The 18,391-nt window shown below is 42.1% G+C and overlaps 1 protein-coding gene across 5 annotated transcripts in view; it reads right to left on the bottom strand.

Moving 5' to 3' along the window:
- The window catches only part of agbl4 (AGBL carboxypeptidase 4), a 300,075-nt gene that overhangs the window by 45,981 nt on the left and 235,703 nt on the right, over positions 1 to 18,391 (bottom strand). For all 5 annotated transcript variants that reach the window (XM_007903659.2, XM_007903660.2, XM_007903665.2 and 2 more), the window contains 2 exons: positions 16,064 to 16,178; positions 456 to 567 (listed from right to left, as the gene is read on the bottom strand). In XM_007903659.2, coding sequence (XP_007901850.1) covers positions 456 to 567; positions 16,064 to 16,178 — 227 coding nt within the window. The remainder of the gene's footprint in view (positions 1 to 455; positions 568 to 16,063; positions 16,179 to 18,391) is intronic.

Genomic DNA, 18,391 nt, shown 5'->3' with positions numbered 1-18,391 from the left:
ATCTTGGTGAGAATGTAAACTTTTTTGGAACTGTCCTCGATAAAATACTGTAAATAGAAGAACCATTATCCCATTGCAAAAATTCCACTCAGCCACAGGTCTAATCAATTATTCATATAATCAATATGTGCCCAATGCATACTCTCTTCAGGGCCTGTGAATGTTAAATGAAATGGAACATTGCACCTCAAGGAAACATTTCTCCCCCAAAATTTTATCAATCCCCTTCCCACCATAAACAACCCACCCCCCCCCCCCACCCTCCCATCCACCCCTACCATAGAATACTAGATTTAATTCCTTGCAAACGTAAGCCTTACAGAAAAGATTAGTTCAATTTTTAGCAGGACTTGCTGGGGAAAATCATTTGCAGAATGTTATCATCAAGGTACAAATTATATTTCCTATTCTGCTGAGGCAACAAGGTCTCAACCTTTTCATTCATTAATACTCACCGGGTTATCATACAGTTGCACAATCAGCTGTTTTACACCGAAAAGTGTAGGATGGGCCCAACAAGAGGGATCTTGCCAGTGTCGGTTTAGATCAAAGCCCATTAAGGAACATCTAAAGAAACAGCAGGGCACATTTTTAAAGGAAAGCTTAGATATTTACTGTAGACTGGTCGAGGGTAGTTGAATACAAACATTACACCAATTATAACAATAACAGCATAGTAACTTTCAGAGCATTGATACATATATTCAGTGAGACACTTCCAATAATTGCCTTTCTAATTCAGATCAAAATATAGTTCCAACATTCATTTGATTAGAATTTGTGAAATGTACATTTTTGTGCACCTCATTCTGAACTGGTGTCTGCATTTTCTTTTCTACACTAGAACACAGAAACAAATATAGAAAGGGAACAGCATTCATTGCTGTACGTCCAATGCCATGCTTGAAGCTGACTTGTCAGGGAGGTTTGAGGTTCAATGCAGTTAGTTAATCTCAGCCTGGACTGGGGCCTCAGTGAGTCTGATTTCTGCTTTGGATTGCTAACCTGTAAGTAATTCCTCCTGAAAACTGCACTTTGGGTAAAATCGCTAAATAGCAAATCTCAGACAAGTCAAACAATAATACAGTGCTGAGGGGATGCTGCATTATAGAATCATAGAATATTATAGCAAGAAGGAGGCCATTCGGCCCATCGTGCCTGTGCCATCTCTGTGGAAGAGCTACCCAATCAGTCCCACTCCCCCGCTCTTACTCCATAGCCCCGCAAATGTTTCCTCTTAGGTACCTATCCAATTCCCTTTTGAAAGTTGTTATTGAATATTTTTCCACCGACCCTTCCAAGCAGTGCATTCCAGATCATAACAACTCTCTGTGTAAAAAAAATTCTCCTCATCTCCCCTCTGATTCCTTTGCCAATTATCTTGAATCTATGTGTCCCGGTTAGTGACCCACCTCTCAGTGGAATCAGTTTCTTCCTCTCTGCTCTAACAAAATCTCTCAGAATTTTGAACACCTCTATCAAATCACCCCTTAACTTTCTCTTCCCTTAACCAACAATAAGTTCTCTTATTGTACTATCCTACACATGAGACGTTAAACCAGTGTTCTGTTTAAAGATACCATGGGACTATTCAAAAATAAAAGGGAATTTCTCCCCCGGTGTCCAGGCCAACAAGCTCCTCAGATAAAATTGTTCATTCACTTCCTGCTGTTTTGGGATATTGCTGTGTGGTTGTTGCATTTATCTACAACACTCACATCTTAAAGTAAATCCTGTGAAATGCTTTGAAATCTCCTCCCAACATGAAAAACTCTATATCAAATGCAAGGATTATTATTATTACTACTATTATTATTATTACTATTATTAATAGTAGTGTTTCATGCTGTAACATAGTGAAGGGTGTTACATAGTTAATGCAGGATATGCAGTCATCACTTTGCTCTTGAATTAAAACAACATCAGAATCCTTCATTGTATTCGCTATTTTCCCTGTGCAACATGTAGACTTGCAGTTCAGCTTGTGAAAATAGAACGAACAAAAGAAATATCTAAACTAAATGGTTTCACATGGGATGAACCTTTCACTACACCCCTGTGTAAACCTCCAGTAATGCTCGAGGACACTTCCAAATTGTAAGAACATATAATTTGACTTTTAGTTAACATGTCCTTAGGAACACTGAAGTGATTTTAAATTTTCTTGATCATTGTATAAAACTCTTGTCCTGCTCAATTATTAATAAAACGGAACTGACAGCCTGTTTATAGAGAAGAAAACAAATGGAATACGATTAGCTAACTCGTTCTTTCCTAGTCTTCTTTTCTCTGATTCTCGCATTGATACTTAAAACAGTTTTAAATACAAAAAAGAACTTCCATTATCATTGTAGATTACCATTGGTAATTTAAATTGTCAAATTCCGTTTGATCCAATTTAGATGCAGTAGAAAGGCAGAACATACATCAAGACACGATTTTCAGATGTGCGTGTCACATCGAAAATTATTAAAGGAGCTTTAACTGAATACATTTGATGTGCAATAATCAGGGTACAATATATAGTTTGGGACACGACATGTCAAGGGACTGCCAGGATGGTGGAAGGCGAATTGGATGGACTTTGGTCTTCTTTCACCAGCAAATTCTTATGTTATTATTGGAGTGTGATAAAAGTGATGGAAGTTTAAGTTGTACTTTTATTAATAAAAATCCATGCATTTGATATAGTACCTTGCATGTCACGAGGCCATCGCAAAGCATATCACAGGGTTTACTGTACAGTGTAGTGCCTGTGTTTTGCTTTAAGTAATTGCGTACAACCAGCCCTCCTCAATATTGTTATTGTCAGGCTGTGCTGACTATTACTAGTGTCTGATGGCTGTGCTCTGATCATCCCTAGTGTCTTTAATAAAGGATGTGCTGCTGCGACAAGTTTGCTGTTTTGTCTTGTTCTTTTAAAGTAGCAAGAGATAAGGAGATAGTAAATGACTGCGAGTCACTGTTATTGTCTTTATACTTAGTGTAAAGTGTCTGATCTCTTAAGTATTTAGAAATATAGAATTGATCCAACTGAAAATCTTCTGCTAGTTGCAAGAATTTGACAGAGTGTGGAAGTGGTTCAGGCCCATTGTACATCAGCCTGGTAAGTGCATGAGAAGGCCAGTGTTCACCCAAATATGCGACACAAAAGAAGAGATATCTGATATCTTTAGAAAATGTGAACCCCTCCAGCATCTTAATACCTATGGAACTGCTTGATGTGTAAAAAGGAATAGCCTGCGCTGACTCACTGAAATATTTTTGGAATAAATCACTGCTACTGACTGGCCCCACAGAGCATTCAATAGCAAGCTATGTGGTGTTAGCTGGTAAGGCTTCAGCACACTCTAGAGTCCCCAACCCTTGGCTCTTGCCAATCTGCACCTAATACTTTCTGGAATTAGGTAAACAGGGCATATCCCTGCAGGAAGGGAGTGGGCATTTCATTCCAATAAATATCTCTGTAATTTCTGTGTATATTCCATGAATGCTTGGTTTGGATACTCTGAAGCGCGGTGTGGGTTTCTGAATGTGTCAGATACCCGGCTAACGAAAAACACAAAGAGGGTCATTTGCTGTACTGCTCTGGGAGTGCTGCACTCTCAGGGATGAGGCATTAAACCAAGGCCCTGCTGGCTTGTTCAAGGGGATGTTAAAGATCCCATGGCACTATTCCAAAATAGAATAGAGTTTCTCCTGGTGGTTGATCCCAATCCCCCAAATAAAATGGATTATTCACTTCATGGCTGTTTGTGGGATTGGGCTGTGTGTAGATTAGCCGCCAGGTTCGCCTACAAATGCGCAGTCGCTGCACTTCACAGTAAAATCATGTGAAGTACCTTGAGACATCTCAACAACATGGTAGGCTACTATATCAAATGCAATAAATAGTTATTTGTTTATCCGTCAGACCTGTACAATGACTGTACGATAATAACTAGTGATCAATCTGAGCCTCAGCAGGAGGCTACTTAAAACCTACTTTAATTATAAAACATTAAAAATACGCAAACAAACATTTTCAGTGTGACTAAAAATATTTTTCAGTATGAACATGTAAAAAATCATTTAGTAAATGGACCCAGTCTTTAGGCATTTATCACTTGCAAATAACTGACTGTACAAGGAAAACAATCCTGACATTAATATTGTATATTATGCTGTACGATTCACCACAAAATGTGCAGAAGAAAACTTGCTGATGGACTGAAACCTGCTCTGCACAACACCAGGTGATTTCAGCAGCAATCGAGAGACAACGGGTGATAATTGAATGGGGACTCTGCTCACCATCGCTCCTTGACGGTCCACTAGATGGGCCAAGAAGATTCAAAGGCTGTGAAGGCAGGTGATAGTTATATAGCTTCTCGCCCACCCCCAAATGCAATCCAAACAGGATGTCAAGCTCCCACTCCAAGTTGTTCTACTTCTGGAAGTTGGTTTGTAAATGCAGAACACCACTTACAAAGTCAGCCAGTTTAATAATACCAAATGTAGCAGAGAGTGAGTTTGCAAAACACCTTTTGCTCTAGTCTCCAAAGTCAGACCTTTCATAAAAATGTCCTTATGTGAAGATTTGTCAAAGTGATATTAGATATAAATTTTTAGATAATTTAGTTTCTAAGGCTTGGTGATTGAGTTATGTTTCTGTCAACATAAAGATAAAAGCATTTTGCTTCCAACTTGCTTTACCAACTTTTACACAAAGTGCTCCTGCCATATCAAAATATAATTCCTTGCATCAATTTTGGAGCTGTTCCCAATTAACCTGGCTCAGCCTGGCTCTCTCACTTCTGATACTGAAGCCTATAAAATGGAAAGCTCGCACAAGCTGTGAGCTCCTATAATCTTGCCTGACACCTCAGTGCTCCTACACCGAGGAAGTGCTGCATTGCTGAAGATCACATCCTTCATAAAAGACAAAGAAATAAAGGCCAGTCTGCCAGGTCTCATGTGATCCTAATCGCTCCCTCCACTTAACTGATACTGGCCGTCTTCACGTCCCCGCTGATCCAGCCCACCATTAGTGACTGAGCCTTCAACTGCTGTGCCCCACTCTCTGGAACTCCAGCTCCAGATGAGGAGCTGTGATCTCTTGTGTGGTGGCTGCTTATGGGGTGCGGTGGCTGTGTGTGGTGACTGTGTGTGCTGTGTGGTGACTGTGTGTGGTGACTGTGTGTGGTGACTGTGTGTGGTGTGTGGTGACTGTGTGGGTGACTGTGTGTGGTGACTGTGTGTGGTGTGTGGTGGCTGTGTGTGGTGTCTGTGTGTGGTGTGTGGTGGCTGTCTGTGGTGTCTGTGTGTGGTGACTGTGTGTGGTGACTGTGTGTGGTGTGTGGTGGCTGTCTGTGGTGTCTGTGTGTGGTGACTGTGTGTGGTGACTGTGTGTGGTGTGTGGTGACTGTGTGTGGTGTGTGGTGGCTGTGTGTGGTGTGTGGTGGCTGTGTGTGGTGTCTGTGTGTGGTGACTGTGTGTGGTGTGTGGTGACTGTGTGTGGTGTGTGGTGGCTGTGTGTGGTGTGTGGTGACTGTGTGTGGTGACTGTGTGTGGTGTGTGTGTGGTGACTGTGTGTGGTGTGTGTGTGGTGACTTTGTGTGCTGTGTGGTGTGTGGTGTGTGGTGTGTGGTGACTGTGTGTGGTGTGTGGTGACTGTGTGTGGTGTCTGTGTGTGGTGTGTGGTGGCTGTGTGTGGTGTGTGGTGGTTGTGTGTGGTGACTGTGTGTGGTGTGTGGTGTGTGTGTTGTGTGTGGTGACTGTGTGTGGTGTGTGGTGACTGTGTGTGGTGACTGTGTGTGGTGGCTGTGTGTGGTGTGTGGTGGCTGTGTGTGGTGGCTGTGTGTGGTGGTGCTGTGTGTGGTGACTGTGTGTGTGTGTGGTGGTGGACTGTGTGTGGTGGTGTGTGTGGTGACTGTGTGTGGTGTGTGTGGCTGTGTGTGGTGTTTGTGGGGTGTGTGGTGACTGTGTGGTGTGTGGTGACTGTGTGGTGTGTGGTGGGTGTGTGTGGTGACTGTGTGTGGTGTGTGTGTGGTGACTGTGTGTGGTGTGTGGTGGCTGTGTGTGGTGGCTGTGTGTGGTGTCTGTGTGTGGTGTGTGGTGGGTGTGTGTGGTGTGTGGTGACTGTGTGTGGTGACTGTGTGTGGTGTGTGGTGGCTGTGTGTGGTGTGTGGTGGCTGTGTGTGGTGACTGTGTGTGGTGTGTGGTGGCTGTGTGTGGTGGGTGTGTGTGGTGTGTGTGGTGACTGTGTGTGGTGTGTGGTGGCTGTGTGTGGTGACTGTGTGTGGTGGGTGTGTGTGGTGTGTGTGGTGACTGTGTGTGGTGACTGTGTGTGGTGGCTGTGTGTGGTGTGTGGTGACTGTGTGTGGTGACTGCGTGTGGTGACTGTGTGTGTGTGTGTGTGGTGACTGTGTGTGGTGTGTGTGTGGTGACTGTGTGTGTGGCTGTGTGGTGTGTGTGGTGGCTTTGTGTGGTGGCTGTGTGTGGTGACTGTGTGTGGTGGCTGTGTGTGGTGTGTGGTGGGTGTGTGGTGGGTGTGTGTGGTGACTGTGTGTGGTGATGTGTGTGTGTGTGTGTGTGTGTGTGTGTGTGTGTGTGGTGTGTGGTGGGTGTGTGGTGTGTGTGGTGGGTGTGTGTGGTGGGTGTGTGTGGTGTGTGGTGTGTGGTGGCTGTGTGTGGTGGGTGTGTGTGGTGACTGTGTGTGGTGTGTGGTGGGTGTGTGTGGTGACTGTGTGTGGTGTGTGGTGACTGTGTGGTGGCTGTGTGTGGTGGGTGTGTGACTGTGTGTGGTGTGTGGTGGGTGTGTGTGGTGTGTGGTGGGTGTGTGTGGTGACTGTGTGGTGTGTGGTGGGTGTGTGTGGTGACTGTGTGGTGGGTGTGTGTGGTGTGTGGTGTGTGGTGGGTGTGTGTGGTGACTGTGTGTGGTGTGTGGTGACTGTGTGTGGTGTGTGGTGACTGTGTGGTGGGTGTGTGGTGGGTGTGTGTGGTGACTGTGTGGTGGGTGTGTGTGGTGACTGTGTGTGGTGTGTGGTGACTGTGTGTGGTGTGTGTGTGTGGTGTGTGGTGGGTGTGTGGTGTGTGTGTGGGTGTGTGTGTGTGGTGTCTGTGTGGTGTGTGGTGGGTGTGTGTGGTGGGTGTGTGTGGTGACTGTGTGTGGTGGTGTGTGGTGTGGTGTGGTGTGTGTGGTGTGTGGTGTGTGTGGTGGTGTGTGTGGTGTGTGTTACTGTATGTGTGTGTGGTGGGTGTGTGTGGTGACTGTGTGTGGTGGGTGTGTGTGGTGACTGTGTGGTGTGTGGTGACTGTGTGGTGTGTGGTGGGTGTGTGTGGTGTGTGGTGGGTGTGTGTGGTGACTGTGTGGTGTGTGGTGGACTGTGTGTGGTGTGTGTGTGTGTGTGGTGACTGTGGGGTGTGTGGTGGGTGTGTGTGGTGACTGTGTGGTGTGTGGTGGGTGTGTAAGGGTTTCTAATGCTGAATGTTAGAGGTCAGTAAAGAAGATACAGATTTTAAAGCTGAGGCTTGAGGAGTTGACAGTGACTATGTCAGGATGAGTGAAGGGAAAAACACAAAAGAAAAAAATACATTTAAAAAGGAAAATTACTCAATAAATCTGCACTAGAATTTCTAGAGAAGCGTTTGGGTTTTGATCTGACTGGCTCATTATCATTCCGACAGACAGAAAAATAGACAAAAATTGAAAAACGGAAATACAATATGAATCCTATATCCTATGGGATGCTCAGCTGAAGGAATCACAATGACTTCAATCAATTCAGGATGATATTTGCTCACGCTATCCTGGGCCGTGCTCTGGTCCACATGATACCGTTAGGATTTTTAAACAAAGCCTTGAAAGTTGTCAAAAGTCAAAATGGAATCATAAATGTTAAAGCTGTTCTGCAAGAGGCCTAACAGCATCCAAACCAAACTGAGAGCTTCACAAATACATGTTGAGTACGATTGGAAATTTCCTGTTTTCATCTCAAGATACTCTGTGTGTGTAGTAGCTCTCTGTGGCCAGCAGATGGGGATTAGGCATTCTTCCCAGCCTGTGATCCTTATTTTATCTTTTAATTATTAATTAATGCAGAATACCATCACCACTAGTCCCTATGAAGAATATAATGCTAATCAATATGCACTGGGTTATGTCCTATCATTAAACTGGGAACAGGAGTGCTATTTTATTCTGATTTTAACCTTTGAGTACTAAATTTCCTTTGTATGCTGAGTGTACAAACATCATTTCAGGACTGCTCGTGTCCTCTTAGGGTTTGTCTGCAGTACAAGCTCTCTCATTTTCAAACCCATTTTAGCTATGAGCCCCCACATGCCAAAGCAGAAATACATAAACATGAAAGTGAATTCTTTGTGCAGGAAAAAAACAGATTGGAAAATGAGTTGCCTTCCTCTGTATTTCATTTGCTCTCTGAGGAAAAAAGAAAGGAGGTGGTGGGGGGGGGGGGTGAGAAGGGATTGGGCCGGGGGGAAGGAGGTGGTAAGCGGAGTCTTTGGAGCTGAATTGGCCCCCTGGTGACCTGCCTGGCAATGGAGTGTCAGAATCGAGCCAGCTCTCTGTGCCGATCTCTGGTCCGGTTCCTGAGCCGGGAGGATCCACAGTATTCCAGGGCACCCACTGCTGATGACAGCACAGCCTGGCCCATCGGCAGGACCCTCGAAGGGGAGACCAGTCACTGGGGGCAGAGAATCATCCCACTCAGCTCCTGTTAACCCTCAACTAAAGTTCTAACGGGGAGGGTGGTCCTAGCTGGACAAGCAGCGGGAAAGCTTGCCGGACAGTGATATCAATGACAAGCTATGTGTGGGTTTAGCTGGTTACACTCCAGCAGTTACCCCAACACACACTCTGGGCTCCCCCCAAGCCTTGGCTCTTGCCAACCTGCGTCTAATACTTTCTGGAATTAGGTAATCAGATACGTCCCTCCAGGGGGAGAGCGAGAGAGAGCATTCCATTCCAACAATCTATGGAAATCTCAGATTGGTTTGGATACTCTTAAACAACGGTGATAGGTTTCGGCATGTGTCAGACACCCGGCTGACCAAGAAGAAATCTCTGAGCGCAGTTTTATTTACATGCACCATTGATCAACTTGGTGTTAACGTGAAGCCAAGTCCCAGTGATCTAAGGTGCTGAAGACAAATTATACTTTGGTGAGCATGATCTAATACTTTGTGCCAGTATTCGCGTACGTAAATCTTAATTTACATATACTACCGGCCAGCTTTAGGGTGTGGAGTCTGAACGTTAGGGTGGAATGAGCACACAAGCTGTGATGTAGAGAAAACTATTTCCCTTGTGTCCTCCATCTAATCATGTCATATGCATAAAGGCACACAGGTTTACAAATTACACAAATACCCTTCAGGATCTCGGTCGCATTAGGGAGAGGACGGCAGATATTGTCGTTTGCATTCTTTTCCCATAAAACTTGAGAAATGGTGGCATATTGCCTTTGTTATACCATCACTAAGGAGACCCTATTAGCATTGCCAGGATGACATCTGCACAATGGCAAAGATTAAATACCATTTTGCTGGCACTTGATGAACTCTATGAATACAGATTTCTCCTCTTTAGTGTTGCAATGCTGAAAACTTGCCAAAGCACCGATGGGGATATTTTTAACGGCATCGCAAATTTTGTTTCGTACTGCACTTTGTACTACTAAATATAGTTCTAACATTGAGAAATATAGTAGAATTATTCATAAATCATAAAATCATGGTATGTTTATGGGACAGATGAATGCCATCAGCCAACTGTGTCATTGCTGCTGTGAGTTCTGCTATTCCAGTTCCATTCCCTTGCTATTTTCAAACAATGGGTAGAAATTCTGTCTGAGTCCAGATGTACTGTTTTACTGTAGCATTTCAGAGTGTCCAGCAAGTTGTTGAATTCAGTTGTAACTTTAAAAACTTTTTTTTAAAAAAACTAGAAAGAGAATTAACTTAAAAATTAAGATTTTAGTTACGAATTTGACAAATTCTGGATTATCTGAATTGTTAAATAACAGAGTAAATGTAACCCAGGATTTCAACTCATACTTAAACAATGTTGTGGACTTGTCCCCAGCAGCCATTCATGAATATCAAAAACAATCCAGGCAATATTACACATAGTAAAACAAATGAGGAGATTCCCCCTTTCTCTTCTCTTGAAGCTGAGTGGAGTCCTCAGTGGAGTTCTGTAGCTCAGTGGTTAAAGCACTTGCCTCACAAGTGAGAGACCTGGGCTCAATTCCCGGCAGGGCAAAACGTTGGGCAAGTTTCCTTACTCCACACACACGCCTCTGTTTACCCTGCAGTAAGTAGGAACTCAGTTGTTAGTCGATTGGCAGATCGCTTTTCCGGAGGTAATAATTGCTTCAAAAAAAAATTGGTCTCTCAATCCACGACTGTTTGTGGGACACTACTATGCACAATTGACTGTCGTGTTTCTCCACAAAATATACAGTCAATTCACTTTACATTATATTCTGTGAAGCGCTTCAAGACGTCTAAAAGATGTGATGAGGTGCTGTATCAAATGCAAGGATTATTATTAATATTATTATTATTATTAAGTTATTTGATTTCTTTTGACCTCTACTTTCCACAGTAAGTGGCGTGCATGTGTGAATCCAATGTGTGCCAGCAACAGGCCAAGCCCAATCCTGTCCTCATCCAGGGTAAGAAATTCCACCTGGGTCTAGACTTAGACTTTTTTTCTTAGCATTTTTTGGAGTGTGAATTTTACACAATTCTTAAATTCAGTATTAATTTAGAAGCTGTTTTTTCTGTAGGTTCTTTTAAGACATCTCAAAAAATTAATAGTAATGGCTCAACAAAAGTTCTGAAGGAAATAAAATAAAGATAGACACCTCTCTTTATTGCGATCTTTGAAATCTAAAATAGAACTTTAGTTAAGGAAATGCCCATAACTGTTCTGTAACTAACATTGCACCTCACTACACAATGTGCACAGGATACACTTGAGTACTCTTAGTTGTTAGGGATGAATTTTCCCCTCTATTTTTCTAAAGTAGTTTGCTATCCCTGTAGCCTCCTTGAACTAGGAACTGGGACAATCTGGAGTGTAGGCTGCTCTGGCAATGCTGTGCACTGCTCAATTTAGAGATTACATGTGGCACCATTTGAATGGGTGAAGGTGCCCAAACAGGAGCAGACAAGCTGAGGTGACAGCAGCTCTGGTATCCAATCTGATTGTACAACCAGATTAGTCTGTGTCAACACACAGCATTGCACAGTAACTTACTGCTAAAGTAGAACAACATTTCAACGATAGATCTGCAATGTGGCATATGCAAGAACAATAAACCAATTACAACAATATGTGATAACGTAATTTATACTATCCATAGCCCTACACAGGTTGCCTTACACGCTCCAAACAACAGTGTTCCACAGACTGACACTAGTTACAGTTAGGTACCTACCACAATGACTCCTGCACATTGAACTGAAGGATTTTTAGTATCAGCACTTCAGTGGTGCCAATAACCTGTTATTGTTAACGTTATTTATTTCTCTGCAATACTGAACCTTTCTTCACTGGAGAAGATAAGGTTCAGTTGTAAAAACTCCTACTGTATTTGGAAAGGCAAGTTTGCTTGGCAAAACAAAGCTTCTAAGTCCTTATAAATGCTTTTGTCTACAACCTTGCCATTTATTCAATGCACAGGAGACAGTTATTTCCTTGTAAGCTTCACAGTTCTGATGTTTAAACATGTTTCCGTGTTTACTACAACACATGGAAGTTGCTCAGATGGGTGCTGCTAAAGTTATGGTAAATGTGAGTAAACCATCCATTAGTAAACAGCTTTGAACTGAATACAAGTGAGTTTTACAATGTTTTATCACTTGCTAGCTGAAGCAGTTATATTTTTTTGGCAAGGAAAAAAATCAACATCCATGACAGCTGCTCTTTTTTTAAGCATAATAATAAAATAGTCCTTGCCTTTGATTCTAGCACCTTATCACATCAGAATGTCAGAGGTTTCTATAAAGTGTAGTGGTTGTGTATTTGTAGGTAAACACAGCAGCCAGTTTGCACACAGTAATGTCCCACAAACAACCATGGATTGACTGACCAATTATTTTTTGGCCTGGGGAAATGCTCTATCACGCAAAGTCCCAGGGTGGGGCTTCAACCCACAACCTTCTGACTCAGAAACGAGAGTGCTACCAACTGAGCCAGGCTAACACCTAAATAATATTTGAGTAGAATGAAAACACAGTGGCATTGGAGGCAACATGCGAGATCTATTGCTGTTCAGTCCTATCTGCAGTAAAAAGCACACATAAATATGATGCAACATTTATTATAAGCAATGAAGGGAGATAACTCAACACATAATGTGCAGCTGCAGGATTCATGAAAATTTCACGCTGGACTGTGTTGGCCACCAGAAAGCTCACAGGGAGTCCCTTTTACCTGTTATCCATCTGGTGAGGCTCAGGCCTGTGCTTGTCGGATATCAAATAATCAACTGGTGACTATTCTCCTCGGGTGGTGGTGGGGGGTGGGGGAGGGTGTGGTGGTTGGAGATAAGTGGGGTGTCCTTGCAGCTGAGCTGGCTCCAAGGAGATGCGGTTGGCAATGGTATTGAGTGATCTCGCTGCTACAGTCTCGATAGTCTGGTTCCTGAACCAGATGCCTTTGCAGTATTCCAGCTCACAGCTGATGACAGAGCAGCCATCCTGGCTCATGGGGTGGGGGGGGGGGGGGGGGGGGGAGGAACTTGAAAGGGGACTAGTCTGGTCTGGAGACTGTTAAACATGGTGCCACACACCCATCTGTTACATATGGAAAAATCACATAAATCAACAGCTATAACGCAGGAATGTTGGTCTATCCACTGGGAGACCCGGCGTTTCAATTTCAGTATCAAGTAATATTTAAGCTTTAGCTTTAGCTTAAATATTAACAAATTAATGGATATCATATGGATGAATTTAGCAGCTTTGATCCTGTCACTGGGCTGGTTGCACAAGCATAGGAACATTAGCTGGAAGAGCTTCCTTCCTCCCACTCCAGCCTGCCCTGTCCTGACCTGACTGAGTGTCTGATATTGACACTGACTGACTGCATCAGGGAGTTATCAGGTAGTGGTCACTAGCCTGATCACCCAGCTCTTTGGTCTGATGACATTTTCATCCACATCTCATTGCAGTCATTATGGAACCAGAAAAATATTTTGATTTTCTTATCATTTTTTGATGTCCAGGGCCTTGGGACGTCATCCCGACATGAAAAGCACTGTGTAAATGTAATTTTGTATTGTATTGTATTTCAATTGCAGGTTGGCAGCCAGAGGTGGAGGTACGGAAAGGCCTGAAATCTGAAGTGGGGGGGAGGGGGCGAGCAATCGATGCTGTGAAGAATGAGTTTCTCCAGAATCCTAGAGGTTGATTTATAATAATAAAAATCCATGCATTTGATGTAGCTCCTTATCATGTTTTCGAGACGTCACAAAAGCACTTCACAAAATATACTGTAAAGTGAATTGCCTGTATATTTTAGGGGCGAAATGCAGCAGCCAATTGCACACAGCAGTGTCCCACAAACAGTTGTGGATTGAGTGACCAAATTAATTTTTTAAAGCAATTATTACCACTGGAAAAGCGATCTGCCAATCAACTAACAACCGGGTTCCTACTTACTGCTGGTAAACAGAGGTGTGAGGAAACTTGCCCAGTGTTTCACCCTGCCTAAGGAATCGAACCCACGTCCTCTCGCTTGCGAGGTGAGTGCTCTAACCACTGAGCTACAGGACTCCACATTTGTCAAGCTACATTTTGGAAAAGTATATTTTACTGGAATCCAATGCTGGTTGTGAATTGGGAACTATGTGGCAAGTCATTTTATTAGCTGACAGTAATTTGATACTCCAATAGTCTGAACAGAACACTAAGATTAAACAAATGCTGTGTTATGTTTGAATCAGGAACATACCTTTTTTTTATACTGTTTTCATTTTGTTACTGGTAATTAATATTATTCATCTGATACCATTTCAACAATTCATTTTGTGCCTTTTATAATGCAGGACTGAGAATATTGCACCTTTTGTTAAATCAAACTATATTAATACCACAAGGATACGAACAATGATTCACAAAAGCATTTGGGTACTGACAGACAGGCATTCTCTTCTAGAAATGAATGTCAAAGTCAAATTAAGTTCAACTTGTTCTCTGTGCAATGCAATATGCGATCCTTCAGCAATATTTTCTGCATCAGCTATTTTGGACTAAATTTCTATTTAAACATTACCCAGAGCAATATGCTGGTCATGGCATGGTGTGACTCCTCTGACAAATGCATTTTCTCAGTGTCACTTGACCTTGTCAGCATCTCCAGGACAATTTATTAATTACATAGGAATGTAGCAGACCGGAAAAGATCATTGTGGTCCACCTGGTTTGTCCCCCAACGTGATAGAAGTACAGTGCTTAATCTTTCAGGACCTTCACTTTATTTCTTTGCGAAATCAGCACCTTGCTAGAGTGCAGGTTCACCATTAACGCGGGAGGCCTGTGGAACAGCCAGTCCATGCTAAAACACGGCCGACTTTTGGGTTGTCAGATCACTGATGTCACCATTGTATTTTGTATGAGAACCCGGCAGTCACGTTGCGCACAGCAATATCCCACAAACTGTCATGAAGTTATCTGAAGAATTCTTTGCTCGGGCACCAAGAGAAATTCCCTTCTGTTTTCTAGTAATCCCGTGAGATCTTTAACATTCACCTCAGCTTAACATGTCATTCCAAGAACAGTATCTTTGATACTCCCCCAAGATTACAATGGAGATTATCAAGATAGACTTTGAGCTCAAAATCATGATGTGGGTTTGAACACACAACCTTCTGACTCAGAGTCAAGATGCTACCAACTGAGCCAGGCTGACACCTGGTTGAATATCCAGGGTGGCAACACTCGATTCTGGATGGCGAACAGTTTCAGCTCAGAAACTGTTCTCAAAAATGATCCTTATTGTTCTTTGTGCAAACTCTTTCAAAAAGGCAGACTCACTTCTTATGCGCGCAAGATTAACAAAGCTAAACAAAGCAAGATATAAATCGATCATCTGCTGTGGCAACATTAATTTCGTAGCAAATAATATTCCTGTCCGAATATGTCTGTGTTTCACTGAATATTTAAAGCTATCAGCTCTAGTTCATCCAGAATCCCCAAATAAATCTATTTAAGGCACAAAACCATTAAATTAGGCTTAACATTAAAATAATTACTGTCCCCCATATGTTGGGATTCGGTGTACTACAGATGTTTTGATTGTTTTCCCATATTGTGAGGCTACAGATTTGCTCACGCTAGGATTTTAATAATTTTATGTATTCAATCATTATAACATTTTCAACAGCTGGGAATACTAAAACTTCTGACATCAGTGTTCTGAACAATCTCACTGGTCACTGCCCAAGAGAGAACAGTTGCTTGTTTCAGCAACACTTGCTGACTAAATACTGGCTTATGCACGCACTGTAAAGACTTTGATTGCACTTGCAAGATTTACAGTAACAGTGCAGTTTTGCAATTTAACAATTAGCATGAGATACTTGCACTTTTCATCAATTAACCGGACCTAAATATTTGGGGAATAACCGGGAATTAAGACAAATTAGCCCACTTTTAAACATTAAAAAAAATGCTTTATTTAACTAATACTATTGCATCACATTACAGAACAATACTTACGATTTCCAGCATTGGTATTCGATGAGTTAAAAGAGAAATTGTACATTTAGCAAAACAGAGTTAACCTACTTTCTGGCACAGATATACAGTAAACTCCCGATAACTCAACCCTGGCTTAATTTGTCACGACCACTTAAGTCATCACTTTGTCAATATCCTGCCTCATTTATTTATATATTTATACATATGCCTTACTCGCATACTCCAGAATATTCATCACTGAGCCCTATCCCCTCAGAGTGATGAGTTATCTGAAGTTACTGTCTATCATTCAATGCTGAATATAATGTTTAATAAACTATTTCTTTTTTTTATAAAAAAAACTTACCTATAGTTACCTAAAAACACTCCATCGGGGTTCAGCATAGGTACTATTTTAAAGACCAGATGATCTCGCAGAATCTTAGCTACTGGGTGCTGGCTGATAAGAAAATCAATAACACCTAGGAACAGAAAAATATCATATTTTATAAAATGTTATAACAGCCAGACTCTTAATACTGTTCAGCTCAGGTTTCTGATACCAGATCTCGTCTGATGTTATTGACAAGACGAGAAGGCTGTTAGCTAGTTCTTTTCAGATAAAGCTTTGAACTTGCAGTGTACTATAAAGTCTTAGGGGGGGACAAAAGGCTGTATGATTTCCAACCCAGCTGTCTCACCAAAATCTGTTCCTACATGAAACGTTGTGCACAGAAAAGTTTCAATGTTTGGCTGTGTTAGCATCGTCGGAGAAACACTGTCTAAATCTGACTGGCAAATTAAATGGATCGAACTTGGGTTCAAAGAATTCACTCACCACATAGGCTGGACTGAGCTACCTCTAGCTTGGTTCAACTGAAAAGCAAAGCAACTAACCCAGATTAAGAGTTTTAGCAATAGGTTTCTTTTCTTTGTGGAGTCCTGTAGCTCAGTGGTTAGAGCACTCGCCTCGTAAGCGAGGGACCTGGGTTTGATTACCGGTAGGGCAAAATGTTTCCTTACTCCACATGCTTGTTTACCTAGCAGTAAGTAGGAACCCGATTGTTAGGCGATTGGCGGATCACTTTTCTGGGGATAATAATCCTTTAAAAATAAATAATAATTTGGTCATTTGAATGCACGACTGTTTGTGGGATACTGCTATGCACAATTGGCTGCTGTGTTATGCCCACAAATATAGTCAATTCACTTTAGTATATTCTGCAAAGAACTTTGAGACGTCGAGAAGACGTGAAAAGCACGATATCAAACACAAGGATTATTATTACTATTTTCTCTCTATATCTGCTCCTTCATTGTTTCTTTCTCTGATTGTTTGTGGCATGTTTGCCTTGTAGAGTGATGCAGTGGTAGAAATGCCATCCTTCCAATAAGATATCGAACCGAGGTGCTGAATGCCTGTTCTTCAGACAGACATTAACAATCTCATGAAGCTGTTTGAAAGTTTCCCGCAATGAATGAGCCTCTGAGTGCAGCATTCGTCTGCACCTTTTTTATGCAAAATGGCTGCTGCGCCTGCATATAAAAAATAGATAATAATAATAATAATCCTTGCATTTGATATAGCGCTTTTCACGTCGGGAGGATGTCCCAAAGCGCTTCACAGAACAGACTGTAAAGTGAATTGACTGTATATTTGTGGGTGAACCCGGCAGCCAATTGCGCACAGCAATGTCCCACAAACAGTCGTGGATTGAAAATGACCAATTAATTATTGTTTTTGGTTTTGGAGGGATTATTATTAGGCTCTGTGTGGAGTAAGGAAACTTGCCCAAGGTTTCGCCCTCTGCCTGGAATTGAACTCAGGTCTCTCACTTGCAAAGCGAGTGCTCTAACCACTGAGCTACAGGACTCCACATATTAGATACTACATCTAACAGGAATTACTCTAAATTTGTTTTGATGTGATAAAATGTATAAAATGCTATTTTCTGCTTGTTTCATTCTTTCTTTGCTCATTAGATTTTCATCTGCACTAAATCTGACGGAAGAATTCATTCACTCTGTTAAAATGAACAGTTTATAGCAACTAAAATGTTACTTTGGAAAAATATATTGACTTGACTTTCTTACTGGCATTTATGACAACCCTGGCAATTTTCCACCAATACTGGTGAGACGTCAACAAAGCTTACTACTGAGGTAAAACATGCATCTAGTCTGAAAGATGCCCACATAATTTTTAAAACACTAAATTGGTAATTCCACACAATGTAACAATCTACCTACAGAAACAGTATATGGAGTTTAAATATTGATATCCTTCTGGCAGATTTATTCAAAACAGTTCATCTACCTTCAAATGAGATATCCTCCTGATGTGAAAGGGCTACCCAAATGTAAGGATTATTATTATTTATTATTAATCACAGAATAATAGAATTATGCAGCACAGAAGGAGGCCATTTGGCCCATTGGGTCTGTGCCGCTCTTTGAATAGAGCTTTCCAAATCAATTCCACTCCCCCATGCTCTCCCCATAGCCATTCAAACTTGCCCTTCCAAAATAATTATTTACTTTCTTAAAAGTTGTTATCGACTCGGCTTCCACCAGCCTTTCAGGTAATGCATTCCAGATCCGAACAATTCGCTGTGTGAAAACATTTCTCCTCCCCTCCCCTCTATTTCTTTTATCAACTATTTTAAATCGGTGTCCTCTTGTTACCGACCCACCC

This window comes from Callorhinchus milii, unplaced genomic scaffold, assembly GCF_018977255.1.
Source record: "Callorhinchus milii isolate IMCB2004 unplaced genomic scaffold, IMCB_Cmil_1.0 Scaffold5, whole genome shotgun sequence".
Classification (NCBI taxonomy): domain Eukaryota; kingdom Metazoa; phylum Chordata; class Chondrichthyes; order Chimaeriformes; family Callorhinchidae; genus Callorhinchus; species Callorhinchus milii.
This window is presented reverse-complemented; position numbering and strand designations above follow the sequence as displayed.